General features: G+C 44.2%; 1 protein-coding gene across 2 annotated transcripts in view; it reads right to left on the minus strand.

The window, feature by feature from the left end:
* Positions 1-440: 440 nt before the first annotated feature.
* Positions 441-18,382, minus strand: part of LOC111141133 (protocadherin alpha-C2) — a 44,745-nt gene continuing 26,803 nt past the window's right edge. For both annotated transcript variants that reach the window (XM_022493480.1, XM_022493479.1), the window contains one exon: positions 441-800. In XM_022493480.1, coding sequence (XP_022349188.1) covers positions 490-800 — 311 coding nt within the window. In that variant the 3' untranslated portion in view covers positions 441-489. The remainder of the gene's footprint in view (positions 801-18,382) is intronic.

Here is an 18,382-nt window from a genome sequence, read left to right on the forward strand (position 1 = left end):
CTCAGGCGGGCTGGTCTCATCTGGCCCCGCCCAGCCGAGGTCTGGCACTCCCTCCCGCACCACCAGTGATCACACCAACCCAGTGGCCCCCCGAACCCCAGCTGCTCAATCTCAAAACCTTTGTGCCTGCCCTGCAAGTGTCATCAAGACAGCATCCCCGGAGCACAGGGCAGAGAGTTTCCAACCTCTCACTGGCGGGACTGGGAAGCCTCTCCTTTGCGGCGGAGGAGAAAGGAAACTTGGGTCTGCTTTTTAGGTTCTGAAAACAAGCCAGAGTGGAGAGAAAGAGTTAACACCAGACTTAGTAAAGCTTTCAAGACAAAACCTGTTCAATGGGATCTACATAGACACAGGGAACTTTCTGCAGATTTCTGAGGTCTATAGGAGAGGGCTCATGGAGACAGGAGAAAGGAGTGGGGAGTTGCTACATGGGAGAGATTTGCCGTTATTACAAAAACTGGCTAAGTGGCTTGTTTCCATGAGGTGACCTCACTGATCACTGTTGTCAGTCGTGCTGTTCCCTTTCTCTTTTTTTTCCTGGGTCTTGTTACCCTTCTTCTTTTTCTTCTTTTTCTTGGTCTCCTCCTTTTTGCCGAAGGTTATGAAGTCACTTTTGTCAATTTGGCTGTTAGTAGGCTCCTGCCGGATGGAGATGATTGCAGGAGATCCTGGGATAATGAATTTGTCTGGCAACTCACCGGGACCAGATTGTTTGGGGTTGCCTGGTCCGTATTTAAAGGTCCAGCTGTTGCTGTTGACACCAGCCCCAACTGGAGGGGACACCTCTCCTGCCTCCGGTTCTGAAAGACAGAAGGTCACAAGTCAGTAGGAGTCAACACATGCCCTCCAGGCCACACGAGTCGCGGAGACAGGGGAAGCTGCACAGATGAGCCTGACCCCCACCCTGAGAAATCAAGGGTTCTTTCTTCAAGCCTGAGGGAAATGTCAGCATTTGGAAACAATCAGGAAGGCAGATTTTCTCACCAGAAGGTCTGGAAATCTAATTTTCTAGTGACATACTTTTGGTTCCTTGTGAAGAATTTCCTAAAGAATATGGTTGTGATTCTTTTGCCTGAGAATAAGATGGGAAATGTACTGGGTTAAAGCAGACTAGGCAATAAAAGGAGTGAGAATCCATTTCACCAAGGAGGTGAAGGACCTGTACCATAAACTTGAAGATGTTTATGGAAGAAATTGAAGAAATGACCCAAATAAATGAAAAGATATTCTGTGCTCATGGACTGGAAGAATTAATATTGTTACAGAGTCAATGCAATCCTTATCAAAATTCCAATGGCATTTTTCACAGAAATAGGACAAACATCTTAAAATTTGTATAGAACCACAAAGGACCCTAAAGAGCCAAAGCAATCATGAGAAAAAAAGAATAAGGCTGGAGGCATCATGCTTCCTGATTTTAAGCTATATCACAAAGCTATAATCATCAAACAGTATAGTGTTGGCATAAAACCAGACACTTAGGTCAATGAAACAGAATAGAGAATGCAGAGGTAAACCAACACATATATGGTCAATTAGTTTACAACAAAGGAGGCAAGAATATACAGTGGGGAGAGGAGAGTTTCTTTAGTTAGTGGTGCTGGGAAAACCAGACAGCTACATGCAAAAGAATGAAACTGGACCCCCATTTTACACCACACACACAAATAAATTCAAAACCGATTAAAGCCTTGAACCTAAGACCTCAAAGCATGAAATTCTTAAAAGAAAATATAGGCAATAAGCTCAATGACATTAGTCTTTTTTTTTAAGGTTTTATTTATTTATTTGACAGACAGAGATCACAAGTAAGCAGAGAGGCAGGCAGAGAGAGAAGGGGAAGCAGGCTCCCTGATGCAGGGCTCAATACCAGGACCCTGAGGTCATGACCTGAGCTGAAGGCAGACGCTTAACTCACTGAGCCATCCAGGTGCCCTGACATTAGTCTTTTTGAATCTGGCACTAAAAGCCAAAGAGAAAAAAGCAAAAAGAAGCTATACCACATCTAAAAAGCTGCTGCCCTTGGGCGCCTAGGTGGCTTAGTGGGTTAAGCTGCTGCCCTTGGCTCAGGTCATGATCTCGGGGTCCTGGGATTGAGTCCTGCATTGGGCTCTCTGCTCGGCAGGGAGCCTGCTTCCCCCTCGCTCTCTGTCTGCCTCTCTGCCCACTTGTGATCTCTCTCTGTCAAATAAATAAATAAAATCTTTTAATAAATAAATAAGTAAATAAAAATAAAAAGCTGCTGCCCAACAAACTAAACCATCAACAAAATGAAAAGGGAAGCTACTGGATGGGAGGAAATATTTGTAAATCGTATATCTGATAAGTGGTTAATATCCAAAATATATGAAGAACTCTTACAACTCAACAGCAAAAATGCATACAATCCAATGGAAAAATAGGCAGAAGATTTGAATAGACTTTTTTTCCAAAGAAGACAGACACATGGCCAATAGGTACATGGAAAGGTACCCGACATCCCTAAACATCAGGGAAATGCAAATCAAAACCACAGTGAGATATCGGTTCCCACTTGTCAGTACAGAGATCATCGAAAAGACAAGAAATGACAAGTGTTGGTGAGGACATGTAGAAAGGGAACCCTTGTGCATTGTCAGTGGGAATGCAAACTGGTACAGCCACTCTGGAAAACAGTATTGAGGTCCCCCCCCCAAATTAAAAATAGAAATAACATCAATCCAGTGACTGTACTTCTGGGTATTGATCCAAAGGAAATGCTAACTTGGGAGGTTTGAGTGTTTACACTCAGTTGAGCCTCTGACTCTTGGTTTCAGTTTAGGTCATGATCTCAAGTGGTTGAGACTGAGCCCCATGTTGGGCTCTGCAATCAGTACAGATTCTGCTTAAGACTCTCTCTCCCGGGATGCCTGGGTGGCTCAGTGCCTTGAGCTGCTACCTTCGGCTCAGGTCATGATCTCAGGGTCCTGGGGTCGAGCTCCTGCATCGGGTTCCTTGCTTGGCAGGGAGCCTGCTTCTCTCTCTGCCTCTGCCTGCCTCTCTGCCTGCTTGTGCGCATGCTCTCTCTCTCTTTCTTTCTCTCTGACAAATAAATAAATAAAAAAAATCTTAAAAAAAAAAAAAGACTCTCTCTCCCTCTCCCCCTCCCCCTCCCCCAGCTCTCTCTCTCTCTCTCTCTCTCTCTCTCAAATACATAAATCATAAAAAAATAAAAGAAAATGATGGGGCGCCTGGGTGGCTCAGTCGTTAAGCATCTGCCTTCTGCTCAGGTCGTGATCCCCGGGTCCCGGAATCGAGCCCCACATCGGGCTCCCTGCTTGGCAGGAGGCTTGCTTTCCCTCCCCCTGCTTGTGTTCCTGCTCTCATTGTCTCTCTCTCTGTCAAATAAGTAGAATTTAAAATAATAATAATAATAATAATAATAAAAGAAAATGAAAACACTAGCTCGAAAATAAAGGTGCATTCCTATGTTCACTGCAGTGTTATTTTACATAGCCAAAATATGCAAACAACAAGAGTGTCCATAGATGGATGAATGGATAAAGAAAATGTGATATATATTGTAAAAATGAGTAAAAAATAATCTCATTTAAAATGGGGTCAATAAAAATAAAATAAATTAAAAAATAAAAATAAAATAAATTGGGGTCAGGAGGGGAGCCTGGCTCGCTCAGTCCCTGGAGCATGAGACTCTCCATCTCCCGGTGGTAAGTTTAAGCCCCAGGTTGCAGATGGAGCTTACTTCAAAAAAAATAAAAATAAAAATAAAAAATGGGAGTCAGGAAGCCCTAAGGGGAGAGATATCTCACACATACCACTCCTAGCAGCCTGCATTACCAGCGAACAAAGAAAGGTGATTCTTACCTTGACAAAAAGAGATACTTTTCACGTAGGAATTTTATCTCCTACTTTTAAGGAAAAAAAAAAAGACAACCTCTTCCTGTCCCAGCAACAACACCCTAACCACCACCTGAAGTCAAAGAGAAACCACCACAATCTAAGACTCTTGTTCTTTTTTTTTTTTTTAAAGATTTTATTTATTTATTTGACAGAGATCACAAGTAGACAGAGAGGCAGGCAGAGAGAGAGAGAGAGAGAGGGAAGCAGGCTCCCCGCCGAGCAGAGAGCCCGACGCGGGACTCAATCCCAGGACCCTGAGATCATGACCTGAGCCGAAGGCAGCGGCTCAACCCACTGAGCCACCCAGGCGCGCCCCGACTCTTGTTCTTTTCCAAAGAACTTTTTTTAGGGGCAAAGGGAAAGGGAGTGAGAGAATCTCAAGCAGACTCCCCATAGAGCATGGAGCTGGATGCTGAGCTTAATCCCACAACCTTGAGATCATGACCTGAGCAGAAATCAAAAGTCAGACACTTAACTGACTGAACCACCCAGGCGCCTCCCCCACCCCCATATCCCCACACCCCCACAAAGAACTTTTGTTTGAAACAACCCTCCCCAATTTCCTCCTGAAACCTATTAAGAGGTTATTGCAATTCCTCTGCTATTCCCTAATAAACTCATTTTGCTGGTAAAATAACTGGCTATTTTATTTTTAGGTTTGACAATTTATATAATGGAATATCATTTGGCCATAAAAAGTACTGAAATCTTGGTATTTGCAACAACATGGATGAACTCTCGGGGCATTATTCTAAGCAAAATAAGTCAGAAGGAAAAAGACAAACACTATATGATCTCACTTACATGTGATATCTGAAAAAACAAGCACGGTAACAAAACCGAAACCAAAAAGCCAAGCTCATAGATATAGAGGACAGACTGATGGAGGCCAGAGGCAGGAGGGCGACAGGTGTGGGCGACATGGATAAAGGAGGTCAAAAGGTATAGACTTAAAGTTATAAATAAAGCAGTCATGAGGATGTAACATATAGCATGGTGATGACAGTTAATAATACTGTATTGCATTTTTGAAAACTGCTAAAAGAGTAAATTCAAGTTCTCATCACACACACAAAAATTCTTTTGTAACTATACAGTGACAGACGTCAACTCGACTTAATGTGATGATCATTTTATAATGTATACAAATATCAAATCATTATACTGTACACCTGAAACTAATATAATGTTGTATTTCTATATCTCAGTAAAAAGAAAAACAATATTATTAAAGAGAATCTCTTTCACAAAAAGAAACAAAAAAACCAAAAGCTCGGAAGTTCTAAAAGCTGTTGTAAACAGTGCATTCCCTGGGGCAATTAGTACTGTTAACTTTTTTTTTAGCCTTTTCTACAATGAAAGATGCCCTGGGCATTTGTTCTTATAATCACCGCTGAAATACCTGAATCTCATTTGGTGTCACCAACTACAACTAAGGCTACTGTTTCTCAAGCCACTTCTAACGGTCTCTGGGGTCTCGAGTTTGCTGTCATAATTTTTAAAATGGAGGTTTCAATAGTGCTGGTAACAGAAGAGGCGGCTAAGTAGATTCTGTACTGCCGAACGACGTCACCAAACTAAACTGCCAAGGGATTGAAGAACACTTGTCTACAATTATACTCCAAATGCTTTAATGGTCTCCAGGTAATGGGGAAAAAAACCTAGATTAGAGGTACCTGATGCAGTTTCAGATGGGAAAAGAAGGAGAAGAAGAATATGCTAAAATCGTAGCATGTGAATTTTGGCTACACATGTATTTTGACACCTACTCTGTCCAGAACAAAAGATAAATTAGTTGAATCAATTATTTGATCCCTATTCTTTCACCGTGACCCTGAGGGGTGGTTGGATGAAGCAGAGAAGTGATGGAAAGATGTGTGGGTGTAGGGGGATACTGACCGGCACAGGCGGAGAGGATCCTTTTGTAAACATGGGTCTACTGGGGTAAAGCACTGGGAGCCAACTGGCTTTCCAAACCCAGTCTCCTACCTCAGTGTGCTCAGAGTCTAGCTGGGACAGACAATCCAGCAATCATAAGGCAATTGGGTAAATGCAATGACCAAGGTACATGTGAAACATTTGAGAAAGTCAAAGGAGATTCCAGAGGAGAGATGAAATTTGGAATAATGAGACTGGGGGAAATTATTATGCATCCACAGGGGTTTTTGATGTAAGACTTTCCCAAGAGCCAAGCTGGAAGACACAATGACTTCTAGAAGAGTAGGGGTCAGAGCTAGAGAGAAAGAGTAATGATCTGTCTGGGCAAAGTAATCCCAGCGGCCATGACATTGAAACCCTTTGACATCCCAGTAGTGTTCTTGTATCTGTCACTGCTCCTTTGGTGGAATCGTGAAAAGTTCTGCCAAGAAAGCGTTTGTGTTTGATTGCAGTTTGGGATTCTCTACATCTGCTCTCTCCATCTCCTGACCTATCACTTCCCTGTCTCTTCTCATCTGGCATCCATAGCACTACTTTTGTAACAGTGCCCATATCAAGCCCACTAATCACATTATTGCTAAAGCCAGTAGTCACAATTTAGTCTGCACTGTCGTGAACCCTCAGTGGCATTTGTCAGTCCCTTCTGGAGACACTGGTTTTTATGAGTTCCCTGTCCTGACCTTTCTCTTTTGGCCCTAGACCTTCATCTCTTCACTCCTGTTGGGATCTCAGCCAAGTCCATGGGTATCCACAGTGTCCAAAGATGCTGATGAGACACAGATTTCCATGTAAAGCCCTTAGCCCTCTGTGTTCCAGACTCATGTCTCCAAACGCCTATCCCGCATCTCCTCTGCAAAGCCTCACTGAGCATCTCAAGCTGAAAGAACTCCTGAGTCCTCTCATCTAGTCCTTTCTGCATCTCTCCGCTCACCTTAGTGCTCAAGCCGGAAACTTCAGAGCCATTCTGCATTTATCATCCATCAATACCTGTCCTTCCTGCCTCCTCAATGTACCTTGACTTTGTCCTCTTCTCTGCATCTGAGCTGTCACTACCCTTTTTTTTTCAGTGCACCATTATCCTGACTGTGAATTACAGCAATAGCCTCTTCCCCTTCAGCCTTCTCTCCAGCCCTCCCCCCAGGAGCCAGAGTTCTCTTCATTCCTTAAGTCTGTCCCCTTTTTTAAAAAAAAACCCTGAGGTATAGAGGGGTGCCTAGGTGGCTCATTTGGTTAAGCATCTGTCTTTAGCTCAGGTCATGATCCCAGGGTCCTGGGATGGAGTCCTGCATCGGGCTCCCTGCTCAGTGGGAAGCCTACTTCTCCCTCTCCCACTCCCCCTGCTTGTGTTCCCTCTCTCTGTGTCTCTCTCTTTCAAATAAATTAAAAAAAAAAAAACCAAAACTGATGTATAGGATACATACAGTAAGATCCTTCAAAAATAGAAACCAGATTACATCACTTCCCTGCCTAAAATTATTCAGAAGCCTTCTATTGCCTTAACAACAACAACAAAAAAGGCAAATGCCTTGACACGGTATATAAAGGTATATCAATAACCTATTATTTTTTTATTCTCTAATTGCATCTACAAGTCTCCCTCTTTTTTTTTTTTTTTTAAAGATTTTTTATTTATTTATTTGACAGAAATCACAAGTAGGCAGAGAAGCAGGCAGAGAGAGAGGAGGAAGCAGGCTCCCTGCTGAGCAGAAAGCCCGATGCGGGGCTCGAACCCAGGACCTGGGATCATGACCTGAGCCGAAGGCAGCGGCTTAACCCACTGAGCCACCCAGGCGCCCCTACAAGTCTCCCTCTTATCACACAGGCCTTCTTTCAGTTCATCAAACTCCCTTTGGGACTGTTTTTGCCTCACGTTCTGTACACACACAGTTTCCTTTTGTCTAGAATGATCTACCCTCCATTCTTAGCATGACTTCTCATTCTTAAAGTCTGTGCTTAAACGTAACCCCATGGCCGAGGCGTTTTATGACCCTCCTAGCCAAGCAGCCCCTTCACCTCCATCTGTCACTGCGGGAGAAAAAATAGTTGTTTTATTCACCACTACACAGCCAACATCTAGCGCAGTTCCTGGCCTCAAACAGGTATTTAATAAATACTTGTGAAGTGGGTGAATGAAAAGACTGTATGAGAAGCGGCAGCCACTCCAGCAGCTCTCAGCTCACTGCACTTCTCCTGTCCCTAAAGACAGTGAAGTCACGTGTGGAAAGCGCTAAGCCTGATCACCAGCTCGATGTGAGAGCCCAGTAAACTGAATCACATATGGGCAACTATATATGGCACAGCTCTCGGGGCGAGGAACGCAGGTTAAGAATATTGCAAATTTAGTCCAAGTACCAGCAAGCAGTTGGGAAACGAAGCAAGAACCTTTCTTCTCTCCCCCAAACCTCCTTTCCCTGGTGGAGCTTCCTTGCTAGCTCTTTGGACATAGGGCCATGGATGCTTTTTCTCCAAGACTGAGATTAATTTCTTTGATCCAACTGAGATAAATCTGCACTTGAGCTCAGCCAGAACCTACCTGCTTACCTTCAAAATGCAGGCCTTGTCCCTGAGAGATGGAAACAAAAGCAAGACTGGGATTTGGAGCACCTGGGTGGCTCAGTGGGTTAAGCCTCCGCCTTCGGCTCAGGTCATGATCTCAGGATCCTGGGATCGAGCCCCGCATTGGGCTCTCTGCTCAGCGGGGAGCCTGCTTCCCCCTCCCTCTCTGCCTCCCTCTCTGCCACTTTGTAATCTATCTTTGTCTGTAAAAAAAATAAAAAAAATACTAAAAAAAAAAAAAAAAAAAGCCTGGGATTTGACAGCTAGGAAAACTGGGTTTCCTACCACTCCATAGTCCTGGACTTTACATAAACCAGGATGGAAACTCTTTTCAGCCACAGCCAGGACTCCGCAGGAGGCCTCAGGAATGTCATCTGGAGATGCAGAGCTCAGAGATAACTTTATCTTGAAGAATTAAAGAACATGAATGGCTCTGCGGGTTGGCCGAGCAAGCCCCTCACAGCAGGACTGCTAAGAGTTAATGAGCCGCTTTTACATGTCAGTGAGCTTCTGGGCATTTGCTGGGAGCCTTGGTTGGTCTGACTCAGCCTTAAACTCCAAGAAGCAATCAGAGAGATCCATCCCCGTGCATCCCCTTCTGATCCAGATTCTGCGGAGCAGAGCGAAATCTGGTTTCTCGAGTCTCTCACAGGCCATTGTGACTGACCTGTTCTAGTTGAAGTATAAGCAAACATCTCCAGGGGCTCATTCAGGAGAAATAATAGCTTCAGGATCTGACAAACAACATTTACTGGCCTCCTAATCTTCAGGCCTATAGACCATTGGCGGGCTTTGCCCGTAAAATGCTGGGACTTTTCTGGCCAAAACAAGGAGAGACTCCTCTTTCAAGAAGATGAGAGAGGAAGAGAGACCAAGGCCAGCACCAGCAAATAGTCAATTAAGGGAATGTTTCTTCATTTGGTGCTGCTTCCCTTCCCCCTCCCATGACTTCCCACAAGTCCCTCTTCTCTGGTCCCAGGGGATCTAGCTCACTAGCAATGATAAGACTCTGTTAGAGCCCAGGAAGAGGACTTCAGATACACGCCAAGCCAGCAGGGGTCTGGATTCTTAGGCAGAGCCCTTCCCTGACATTCAGATTACAACCCAATGGGATTTAAAAAGGCTTTAATAACATATAAACATAATTACAGTAAATGGCTTTGCCTTTTTCTTTTTTCCCCCAGTATTGGCTGATTTCTCCACCATAGGTAGGAATATATTTTAAAAAATCAGAACAACATACATGTTTTTAAAAATGTGTATAGGTCTGCTATTTAGAAAACTGCCTTCTGGAGGTAACTGCCCACAACATTTAACCCTATAAGCCACTTTAGACACCTCCCCCCTTAGGCACTGCCCCGCGTCTTTTTGGCAACATCCTTCCACTCCTCTTTTCTGCTAAAGGATCTCTGGCTGGAGTTTGGCCTCAGGGACTGGGAATGAGAGGGCTGGAGGTTTTGCCAATGCAGATACTGGGGAAGGTCCTGAAAATTGTGAAGCAAATGTCAGACTTGTAAACTCACCCCTAACCCCTATTCTGAATGGCTCTAGACTAGCACAGCGTTTTTCTGATTGACCTTGATTCTCCCCAAAAGAACAAAACCAAGTCGTTCTGACCAAGGATAGGGTTTTCAGGAAAGATCTTGGAGGGGCATAGGCTAGAAAATGTGGGAGATGGCTGAATTCTCTTCTCTTCCGTTCATCTTGCTTCTGAACTTGAGAGCTTGCCCCGACTCTCTCACCTAATAGCACGCAGTCCTGGGCAACTTACATAAATATTTCTGAACTACAGTTTCTTCATCCATAAAATGGAGATGATCACCTTCCTGTCTACACCACAGGATTATAGATGTATTTTATGTTTATTGGGATCTTCCTATGTGTGTGGCACTGGGCTACGCAGATCTACATGCAATATAATTTTTGCTCCTCACAAGAACCATATGAAGTAAATATTGTCAATGTCCATGTCTGTTTTGTAGATATGTCTGTTTTATAGATGAAGAGACTAAGGACCAACAGTCTTGCGGTTATGAACAGGTAGAGCCTAGGGCTCTGGATGGACTCTAGGCGGTCTCACTGCACCACATTCTGAGCTATGAAGACCCTTGCAATTACTTTGATCCTATTTGTATTGCCACCATCTGGGAGAGAGAGATGCAGGCAGAAACCTCTAAGCTAGAATCAGCAGAAAGAGGTGGAGGCTGGGGGAGGGGCACGAATGCAGGAGTGACAAGCTCAGGAAAATCCCAGTCCATTCTGCACGTTTCAGCCCTCCCCTTTCCTCCCCATTCATCCCTTTGTTGCCATCCTTGGGATTTTGGTCCTAAGGTTAATAAAGAGCTTCCAGAAAACCCATCATTTTGATTAAAGCCAGGGCAATCTTGCCAGACAGCACTCTGGAGCCTGCCTCCCGCCTACTCTGCTACGTCCATGCAGCCAGCAGAGGCTATTAAATGATTACAGCCATTTCCGGCCCAGCCAGACAGCTCCCCGGGATTGCTCGCTTGTTATCTGGCTGGGGCTGCTGCTGCTGCCTCTGGCTGCCCAGGGGAAAGTCAGAGCACGGATGGTTCTGCGCATTCTGGGTTTGCAGGTGAACATCCAGGCTTTCTGTGTAGGGACACCCCCCTTCTCCCCATTCCTTGACTCCTCTCCCTACCCAAGCCAGCCACTGCAGCTCAAACAGCTCTGGATTTGTTTGTACCCTCCTGGCTTTGAGCAACCATTGCATGTGTCCGTATGTCTCTCAGGTGTGTGTGTGTGTGTCTGTAGCAGAACTTGGCAGACTGTAGAATCATACATGCTCAGCCTGACCAAAAGGCAAAAACCATCCACCACCAAACCTGTGGAAAGACTACGCGGTACAGCGTCCCTAGCTGCATCCCCACCCCCACCTACCATCTGTGGGGCTTGTGGGCTGCTTGAACAAGCTCCGCCTCCTCTTCCTCGCTCAGCCTTTATGAATTGGGCAACGTTAATCTGAGTAATTACAGCCCACAAATCACAGGAGAACCGTGGTCTGCAACCCAAATCCTGTCCAGGATCAGAGAGAGGGGGAAAAATCTCAAGCCACCTGGGCTAGCATTTCCACCATTTCCCCACTGCTTCTTAGATCTTCAAATGATGGTGGAAAGACTTTTCCATGGAAACAAGACAACGTAAAAATATAATGCCTGTCCTCTAAGACATTAGGCTCTATGATCAGAATAGTAAGTTTAAATATGGCTATACCATATAAATCATGTGATGTTTAGCAAATCACTTAATATCTCAGTTTTCATGGGAAAAGGAGATAATATATTTTTATATATTTAAATATATATCTGCATATTTACATGTTTATCTCTATACTTATATATGGAAACCCTTATATATACATCTTATATATATATATCCCTTTTCTATACACACACACACACACACACACACGTATATAACCCTTTACATATATAGAAAAGGGTTTCCATATTATAGGTAAGGAAACTGAAAGCTTAATTTGCAACAAGGTGATTTGCTCTAAATCACACAGGGATTTGGTAATAAAGCTGAAAAATTCTTCTCGCATGGATTCCCCAGCTTAGTAATCGATTTGTTACTATTATTTTACTTCTGTGAAGCCTTGGGGATGAGGGAGGAGAGTAGAGCTCATTCACAGACCTAGCATTCTGACCCTTAGAGTAGCTGGGAGGGGGTGGTGTGAGTGTGATGGGAGACGGGAAGATCTGAATCCAGCATCCCCCACCCCCAGCCCAGGCTGCCACTCCTGGGTGTCTCACCTCCTTTGGGGGTGGTGTTGGGGGTGGGGGTCTGCAGGATCTGGAAGGAGATTTTGTGGCTCTCTGTTGCCTCGGACCACAGCTGGGCTAATTTTCAGTAATCTTGGAGCGGAAGAGATAAATCCAGCGGCATATTTTTAAAGCCACAGCTCTTGCTTTGTGCCCGAAATAACTCTACCATTTCTAGGTTAAGAGTAGAAAGGCATCATGTGCTGTGAACCTAGATTCAAAAATTGGAATGGCTGGTTTCAAATCTTCTAAGCTCTCCAAAGTCAGCTAGAAAAAATATATATATTTCTTTCCATGACCCCCTAACCCAGCAGGGCTCAAGCTACAAGGTTTTCTGTACCTTATTCCTGGTTGCTAGAGTCCCCCACAGTCCAGAGGGCAACTTCCCTTTATAGCTTTCTTTTTAAACTGCCCTCAGCCTCAGCAGGCTCTTATAACCTAGGGATAGCAGTAGGCTTAAAATGGAGGTTTGGGGGACACACACACAGCTTGGAGTTGGAATCCCAGCTTTATCACTTACTTGTTGTGCAACCTTGAGCAAGTCACTTGTCCTCCCAGCCTGCATTCTTTCATATGTAAAATAGAGATAACAATATCCACCTAATGGAACTGTGAGCATTAAGAAGACACAATGCTCATAAATCACGCAGAACAATGCCTGGCGTGCAGAAGCCGGAATAGAGGATAGGTATTATTACAACGTAGCATCCCTCTGAGGAACCTGACTCCCCACGGACCCCGCCCCCCCATTTATTCTTGGATGCGGTACTGCCAGGAACTCTCTTTTCCAGGGGTCCTCTTCCCATCTGGCTCTGCCCCTCCCAGAGATCATTAAAGAACACTAGCTGTGAAGTTTCCCAGCTTCTGGAACGGGTTGCTAGGCAGGGAGCCATTCTCCAGAGCCTTTGGAGGCTGGTGGGGAGGAGGCAGTTTGGACACAGTGGACCGCCCAACAGATGGGGCATCAAAAGCCTCGGGTTCAAATTGCGGCCCTACCATTCCACCTTCCACTCTTTTTTCCACTACACTGACTTGGGTTCTCTTCACCCATAGGCTGGACACAGCAGCTACCTCCAAGAGGCACTGTTAAGCCATTAAACGTATTTATCATGGACAATAAATGAGACATTGCACTAGGAATAAGGGCAGGGATATGAATAATATTAGGACACTGAGCCCTGCTCTCAAAGAGCTAAAGTGCAGAAGAAGGCAAATGAATAAACACAATGTTGTTTTAAGTGAAAGGGGACTTCACAGCAGAGGCAGTGACCTCTGTCTGTACTTTCTAACCTATTAAGTTCTTCTTTCCAGCTTATCTTTCCCAGCTGGCAAAGTGGCCCCTGATAGGAACTGAAACTGCCCCCTCAAGCACTAACTAAGGCCCTGACTCCAGTAAGACCCTGAATGCTTGACCCCAACACAGTGAGCAGCCTAACCCTTACTGCCCAGCACACACACCCTCCGACCTTGGCCCCACACTGGAGACGGCAACATCTTGGAGATGGTCTTTGAGACACCAATCTGATGTCTTGTCTTCACAGTGCTGGCCTCCCTGAAATAAATTCCTTTCTTGTTTCCCCACCCCTCGTCTTTCTGCCTTTGGATTCTGTCGGCAGCGAGGAACCACACCTGGTCTGTTTGGGATCCCCGGAGCCAGGTGCCCCTGCACCCTTGGGCCCCAGTTGATACATGAATTTTTTTTTTAAGATTTTATTTTTAAGTAATCTCTACACCCAACATGGGGCGTAGAGTAATGAATGGGGTGTAATCTCTACACCCAAGATCAAGGGTTGCATGCTCCTCCGACTAATCCAGCCAGGCACCCCCGAATGTTTTTTGCTTATTTAAAAAAATAATAAATAGGTTTTCAAAAAGCAAAATAAGGAATAAACAAGGTAGAGAAACTTTGGCAAAGAGATGGCATTAAACTTTCTAGAGACAGTGTGTGCAGAGCACTGGTCGAGAAATTAAAGAGCCCTGTTTCGGATTTTGTCCCCACCACTTAACTAGGCAGATATGGGATCTTACTTAACCCTAGGTACCTCAACTTCCTAGGCATTAAAATGGGTATAATAATAGACTCATCTCTGGGAGAGGCTATACAGAATAAAGGAGATATTACATGTAAGGTGCTTAAGACAGTGCTTGGCTTAAGTAAACAAACGGCTTAAGTGCTTAATACCAGTAAGCTATTACTAATATTATTCGCAAGGAAATGCACAAGGAAGTGCACAAGATAAATGTATAGGAATGTACATTGCATTGTTTAAAAAACAGAGATACCAATAAGAAACTGGATAAATGAATAATAATACAGGCATACGACACAGTATATCCTTATTTTAAAAAAATGAAGTGGGTTTATATGCACTGACTTGAAAAGGTGTTTGTTAAAAAACAAAGCTGTATATTACTATGCATAACATCTCATTTTGCTTTTTGAAAAGCTGTTTGTTTTTAACAAGCAAAAAAACCATTCAGGAGTGCCAGGCTGGCTTAGTTGAATTATGTAATTAAAAATTACTTTGAAAAATATTTGGAAGAGGGAATTCTAGTGTGAACGATGGACTCTGGGTGATCATGCCTGTCATTGTGGGTTCCTCGAATATGCCAAATGGACACTGTGGTCCTGGATAGCAGGAGCCGGGAATGCTGTGCACCTGTGAGGACGGGGCCATATGGGAACTCTCTGTCCTCTCCACTTAATTTTCCTGTGAACCTAAAACAGCTCAAAAAAATAAAGTCTGTTGGGGCGCCTGGGTGGCTCAGTGGGTTAAGCATCTGTCTTCGGCTCGGGTCATGATCTCTGGGTCCTGGGGTGGAGACATTAGACTCCCTACTCAGCAGGGAGCCTGCTTCTCCCTCTGTCTGCCATTCCCTGTGCTTGTGCTCGCTCGCTCTCTGACAAATAAATAAATAAATCTTAATAAATAAATAAATAAATAGTGTTAACTTAAAAAAAATATTTTGAGGATACACACAAAACTGTTAACAGTGGTTGTCTCACTGAAGGGAAGCGGGATTGAGGGAAACGAATATTTTCATGCAAACGATGCTGTACTGTTTAATATTCATACCAACAATACAATTACATGTTATTTTATTCTACAGCACTTTGAACTTCATGTTTATCAAAAAGCTGGGGGTACACACTAAACTATTGATAGTGGTGACTTCCTGGGAGGGTGACTGGAGATGGGAGGTAAGGTACTAGTCATTTTACTGTAGTTTTGTATGGATTTCATTCATCACAATTTTTGGCCTTATAATTAAATCAGGGAGAGATGAAAAAGATGACTAGCCCAGCCCCTACTTAATCCGCTGCAAATTCAAAAACCGGCTCAAAAATTAGCTGAAACAAAACATCGCTGCCCTAGACAGTCTGGACCCAGGACCAGCTGCATAACTTGCAGGGCCCATAAAAAATTCCCCTAAGTACTCAAAGATGGCAACAGCGTAATATTAAACCAAAGAGGCCTTTCTAGGCACAAGGCCCCATGAAGCAGCCCTGGCTGGACCCAAGAGGCCCCTGCTGGGTCCCTTCTTCAGCACCACAACTAGACAGGGACCCTTCCTCCATCTCTCCTGCTGCCGGCCCCACCTGAAACTGGGAACCACAGTCTTTTCACCCAACAAAAAAACTGCTTCTGGGTGGGTCTAGTTGGGTTTTCAAACTTTTCCTCTCTCCCCATCCCCCTCACTTGGTTGCAGTCTGCGCTTCTTAAAATTTGGCAGCAATCCCAGGCCCTGTGTTGCTGTGTCACTTCTCAGCCTTGAGCAACCATTTCTAGACAAGCAGTGATCTCCCTGCACAGAGGGTATAAAATGGAGGTGCCATCAGAACACTATAGGAGAAGGAGGACAAGAGAAGGAGTGTCATCTGGGGAAAACCCTTTGCACCACCATTACTCCACACCCCCTTGCACTTCCTATACCATTTCATTTAATTTAGCAAAACCATTTTGCATCCTGTTTTTACTGTGTGCCAGGCATTGTGCTAAGTGCCAGGAATATTAAATTGCATAAATGATAACATTTTTTGAATGTTTACCATGAGCTAAGCACGGCACTGAGCATTCTGCCTGCACTAGCTCATTTAATCCTTACAGCAACAGTCTCTCCCCTTCTACACACTAATAAATTTGAGGCACAATGACTGAGCAGAACAGGGACCTGAGGCATTGTGCAATGCTGTGCTGCCTCCCTTAAGGAGCAAACCAAGGCAAAATTTAAACAAACTTGGCCTCCCTCTCCCCATTTTCACCGACAAGATCAGATCAAGTGCACCAGCATTAGCTCAGAACATTTCCAAGGCCAGTCCGTTTTACAAAAATGCTGTAATCACCTCCCTTTTGGTTCCACATTTCTAAAAAGTTTCCAATCCTACTAGAAATGAAAAAGAAATTAAAAAATACAAAATCAATATACAGAAATCTGTTGCATTTCTGTACACTAATAATGAAGTAGCAGAAAGAGAAATAAAGAAAACAGTCCGGTTCCATTTACGATTGCACCAAAAACAAAAACAAAAAACCCCTACAAATCCCTAGGAATAAACTTAACCAAGGAGTTGAAAGACCTGTACTCTGAAAACTTGGAAGACACTGATGAATGAAATTGTAGATGACACAAACAAATGCAAAGATATTTCATGCATATGGAATGGGAGAACAGATATTGTTAAACGTCCATACTACCCAAAGCTATCTACAGATTTAATGCAATTGCTATCAAAATACCAGCAGCATTCTTTTTTTTTTTTTTTTAAAGATTTTATGTATTTATTTGACAGAGAGAGAACACAAGCAGGGGGAGCAGCAGGCAGAGGGAGAGGGAGAAGCAGACTCCCGGCTGAGCAGGACCCTGAGATCATGACCTGAGCCTAAGGCAGACACTTAACTGAGTCGTCACTCAAGTGCCCTTACCAGCAGCATTCTTCACAGAACTAGAGTAATCCTAAAATTTGTACGGAACCACAAAGGACCCTGAATAGCCAAAGCAATCTTGAAAAAAAAAATAATAAAATAAAAATAAAGAACAAAACTGGAGGTACCATAATCCCAGATTTCAAGATACACTACACAAAGACGTAGTAATCAAAACCGTATGGTATTGGCACAACCTTCGCCCCTGTTTGTGATCTCTCAGTCTCTCTCTCTCAAACAAATAAATAAAATCTTAAAAAAAAATTACAACCATTTAAACAGTTAGTATCCTAAATGCAGGGCTGCAACCCTGAGGGAGAGAAGACAAAAGAAGCTCATTTTTATCTCGAAATCCCTCAATTTAGAGAGAGCTCACTCTTACAAAAGAAATTTCCCCAAAGCAAATATTTAGAATCAATTTATACTTGGTCAAACAGAAGGAAACAGACATGGCACTGACGATTGATTAAACGCAACCCCACTCACTGCAGACCGCAGGGAGGACAACCGGATTAATTTCTTGGTGATGCAATCCCCTGTAGAGGGGATGCTGGCCTCTAGGGAGGCTCTGTCATGGGTATCAGGCCTAATCACTGTCAGAGGCACGGGGAGGGATCTGGTCCCCAGGCAGAGCTGCTGAGGGGGCTGAGAGGCTCTAGGCTTTGGAGGTGCCTGGTCTGCTCCAATCTCAAGGAGGCAGCTAGTATGAGAATAGGTCTGTAATACAAAATGCTCCTAAAAAACACACAAACAAATCCTGTGTCCTGTGTATCCACAGACTTGTCCTGTCACCATCCCAACCTCTGTCCCTGACGCAGGACGTCACACTCAGGAAAAGCAGATGAATGCCGGCTGAAGTATCTCCTCCCCCGAACTGCCCACAACTCCCAATGCACACGTGCACACCAATCAGGCTCCCCACTTTCTTCTTCAGGGAAGTACTGAAGACCTGCTTTCATCTGCTTTCACCTAGACACAGGTGCTAGATGCATACACAGGGCAGGCAACATGCACTGTTCCTTATCTCCTGGCATCACCCTGGGGACAGTGACTTTCCCACTAGCTATCGTGCCCTTTAATTGACTCCTTCCAGATCAGGCTGTGGGTGATCCAAAGAGTTCCTGTCTTCTCCTGACTGCTCTAACTCTTGGGAAAATACTTAGGCCTGGGACAGAACAATATCTCTTAGCCGCTAACATAACAATGTGCCATCTTCCTCCTCTCTCCCCATTTTCACCTCTGCCCATAGAGAAACACCCAGCAACCAATACTTCCTTCCATGGGGAATGGCCTAGG

The sequence above is a fragment of the Enhydra lutris genome, unplaced genomic scaffold, assembly GCF_002288905.1.
Source record: "Enhydra lutris kenyoni isolate GAN:26980312 unplaced genomic scaffold, ASM228890v2 scaffoldscaffold5, whole genome shotgun sequence".
In the NCBI taxonomy this organism is placed as follows: Eukaryota; Metazoa; Chordata; class Mammalia; order Carnivora; family Mustelidae; genus Enhydra; species Enhydra lutris.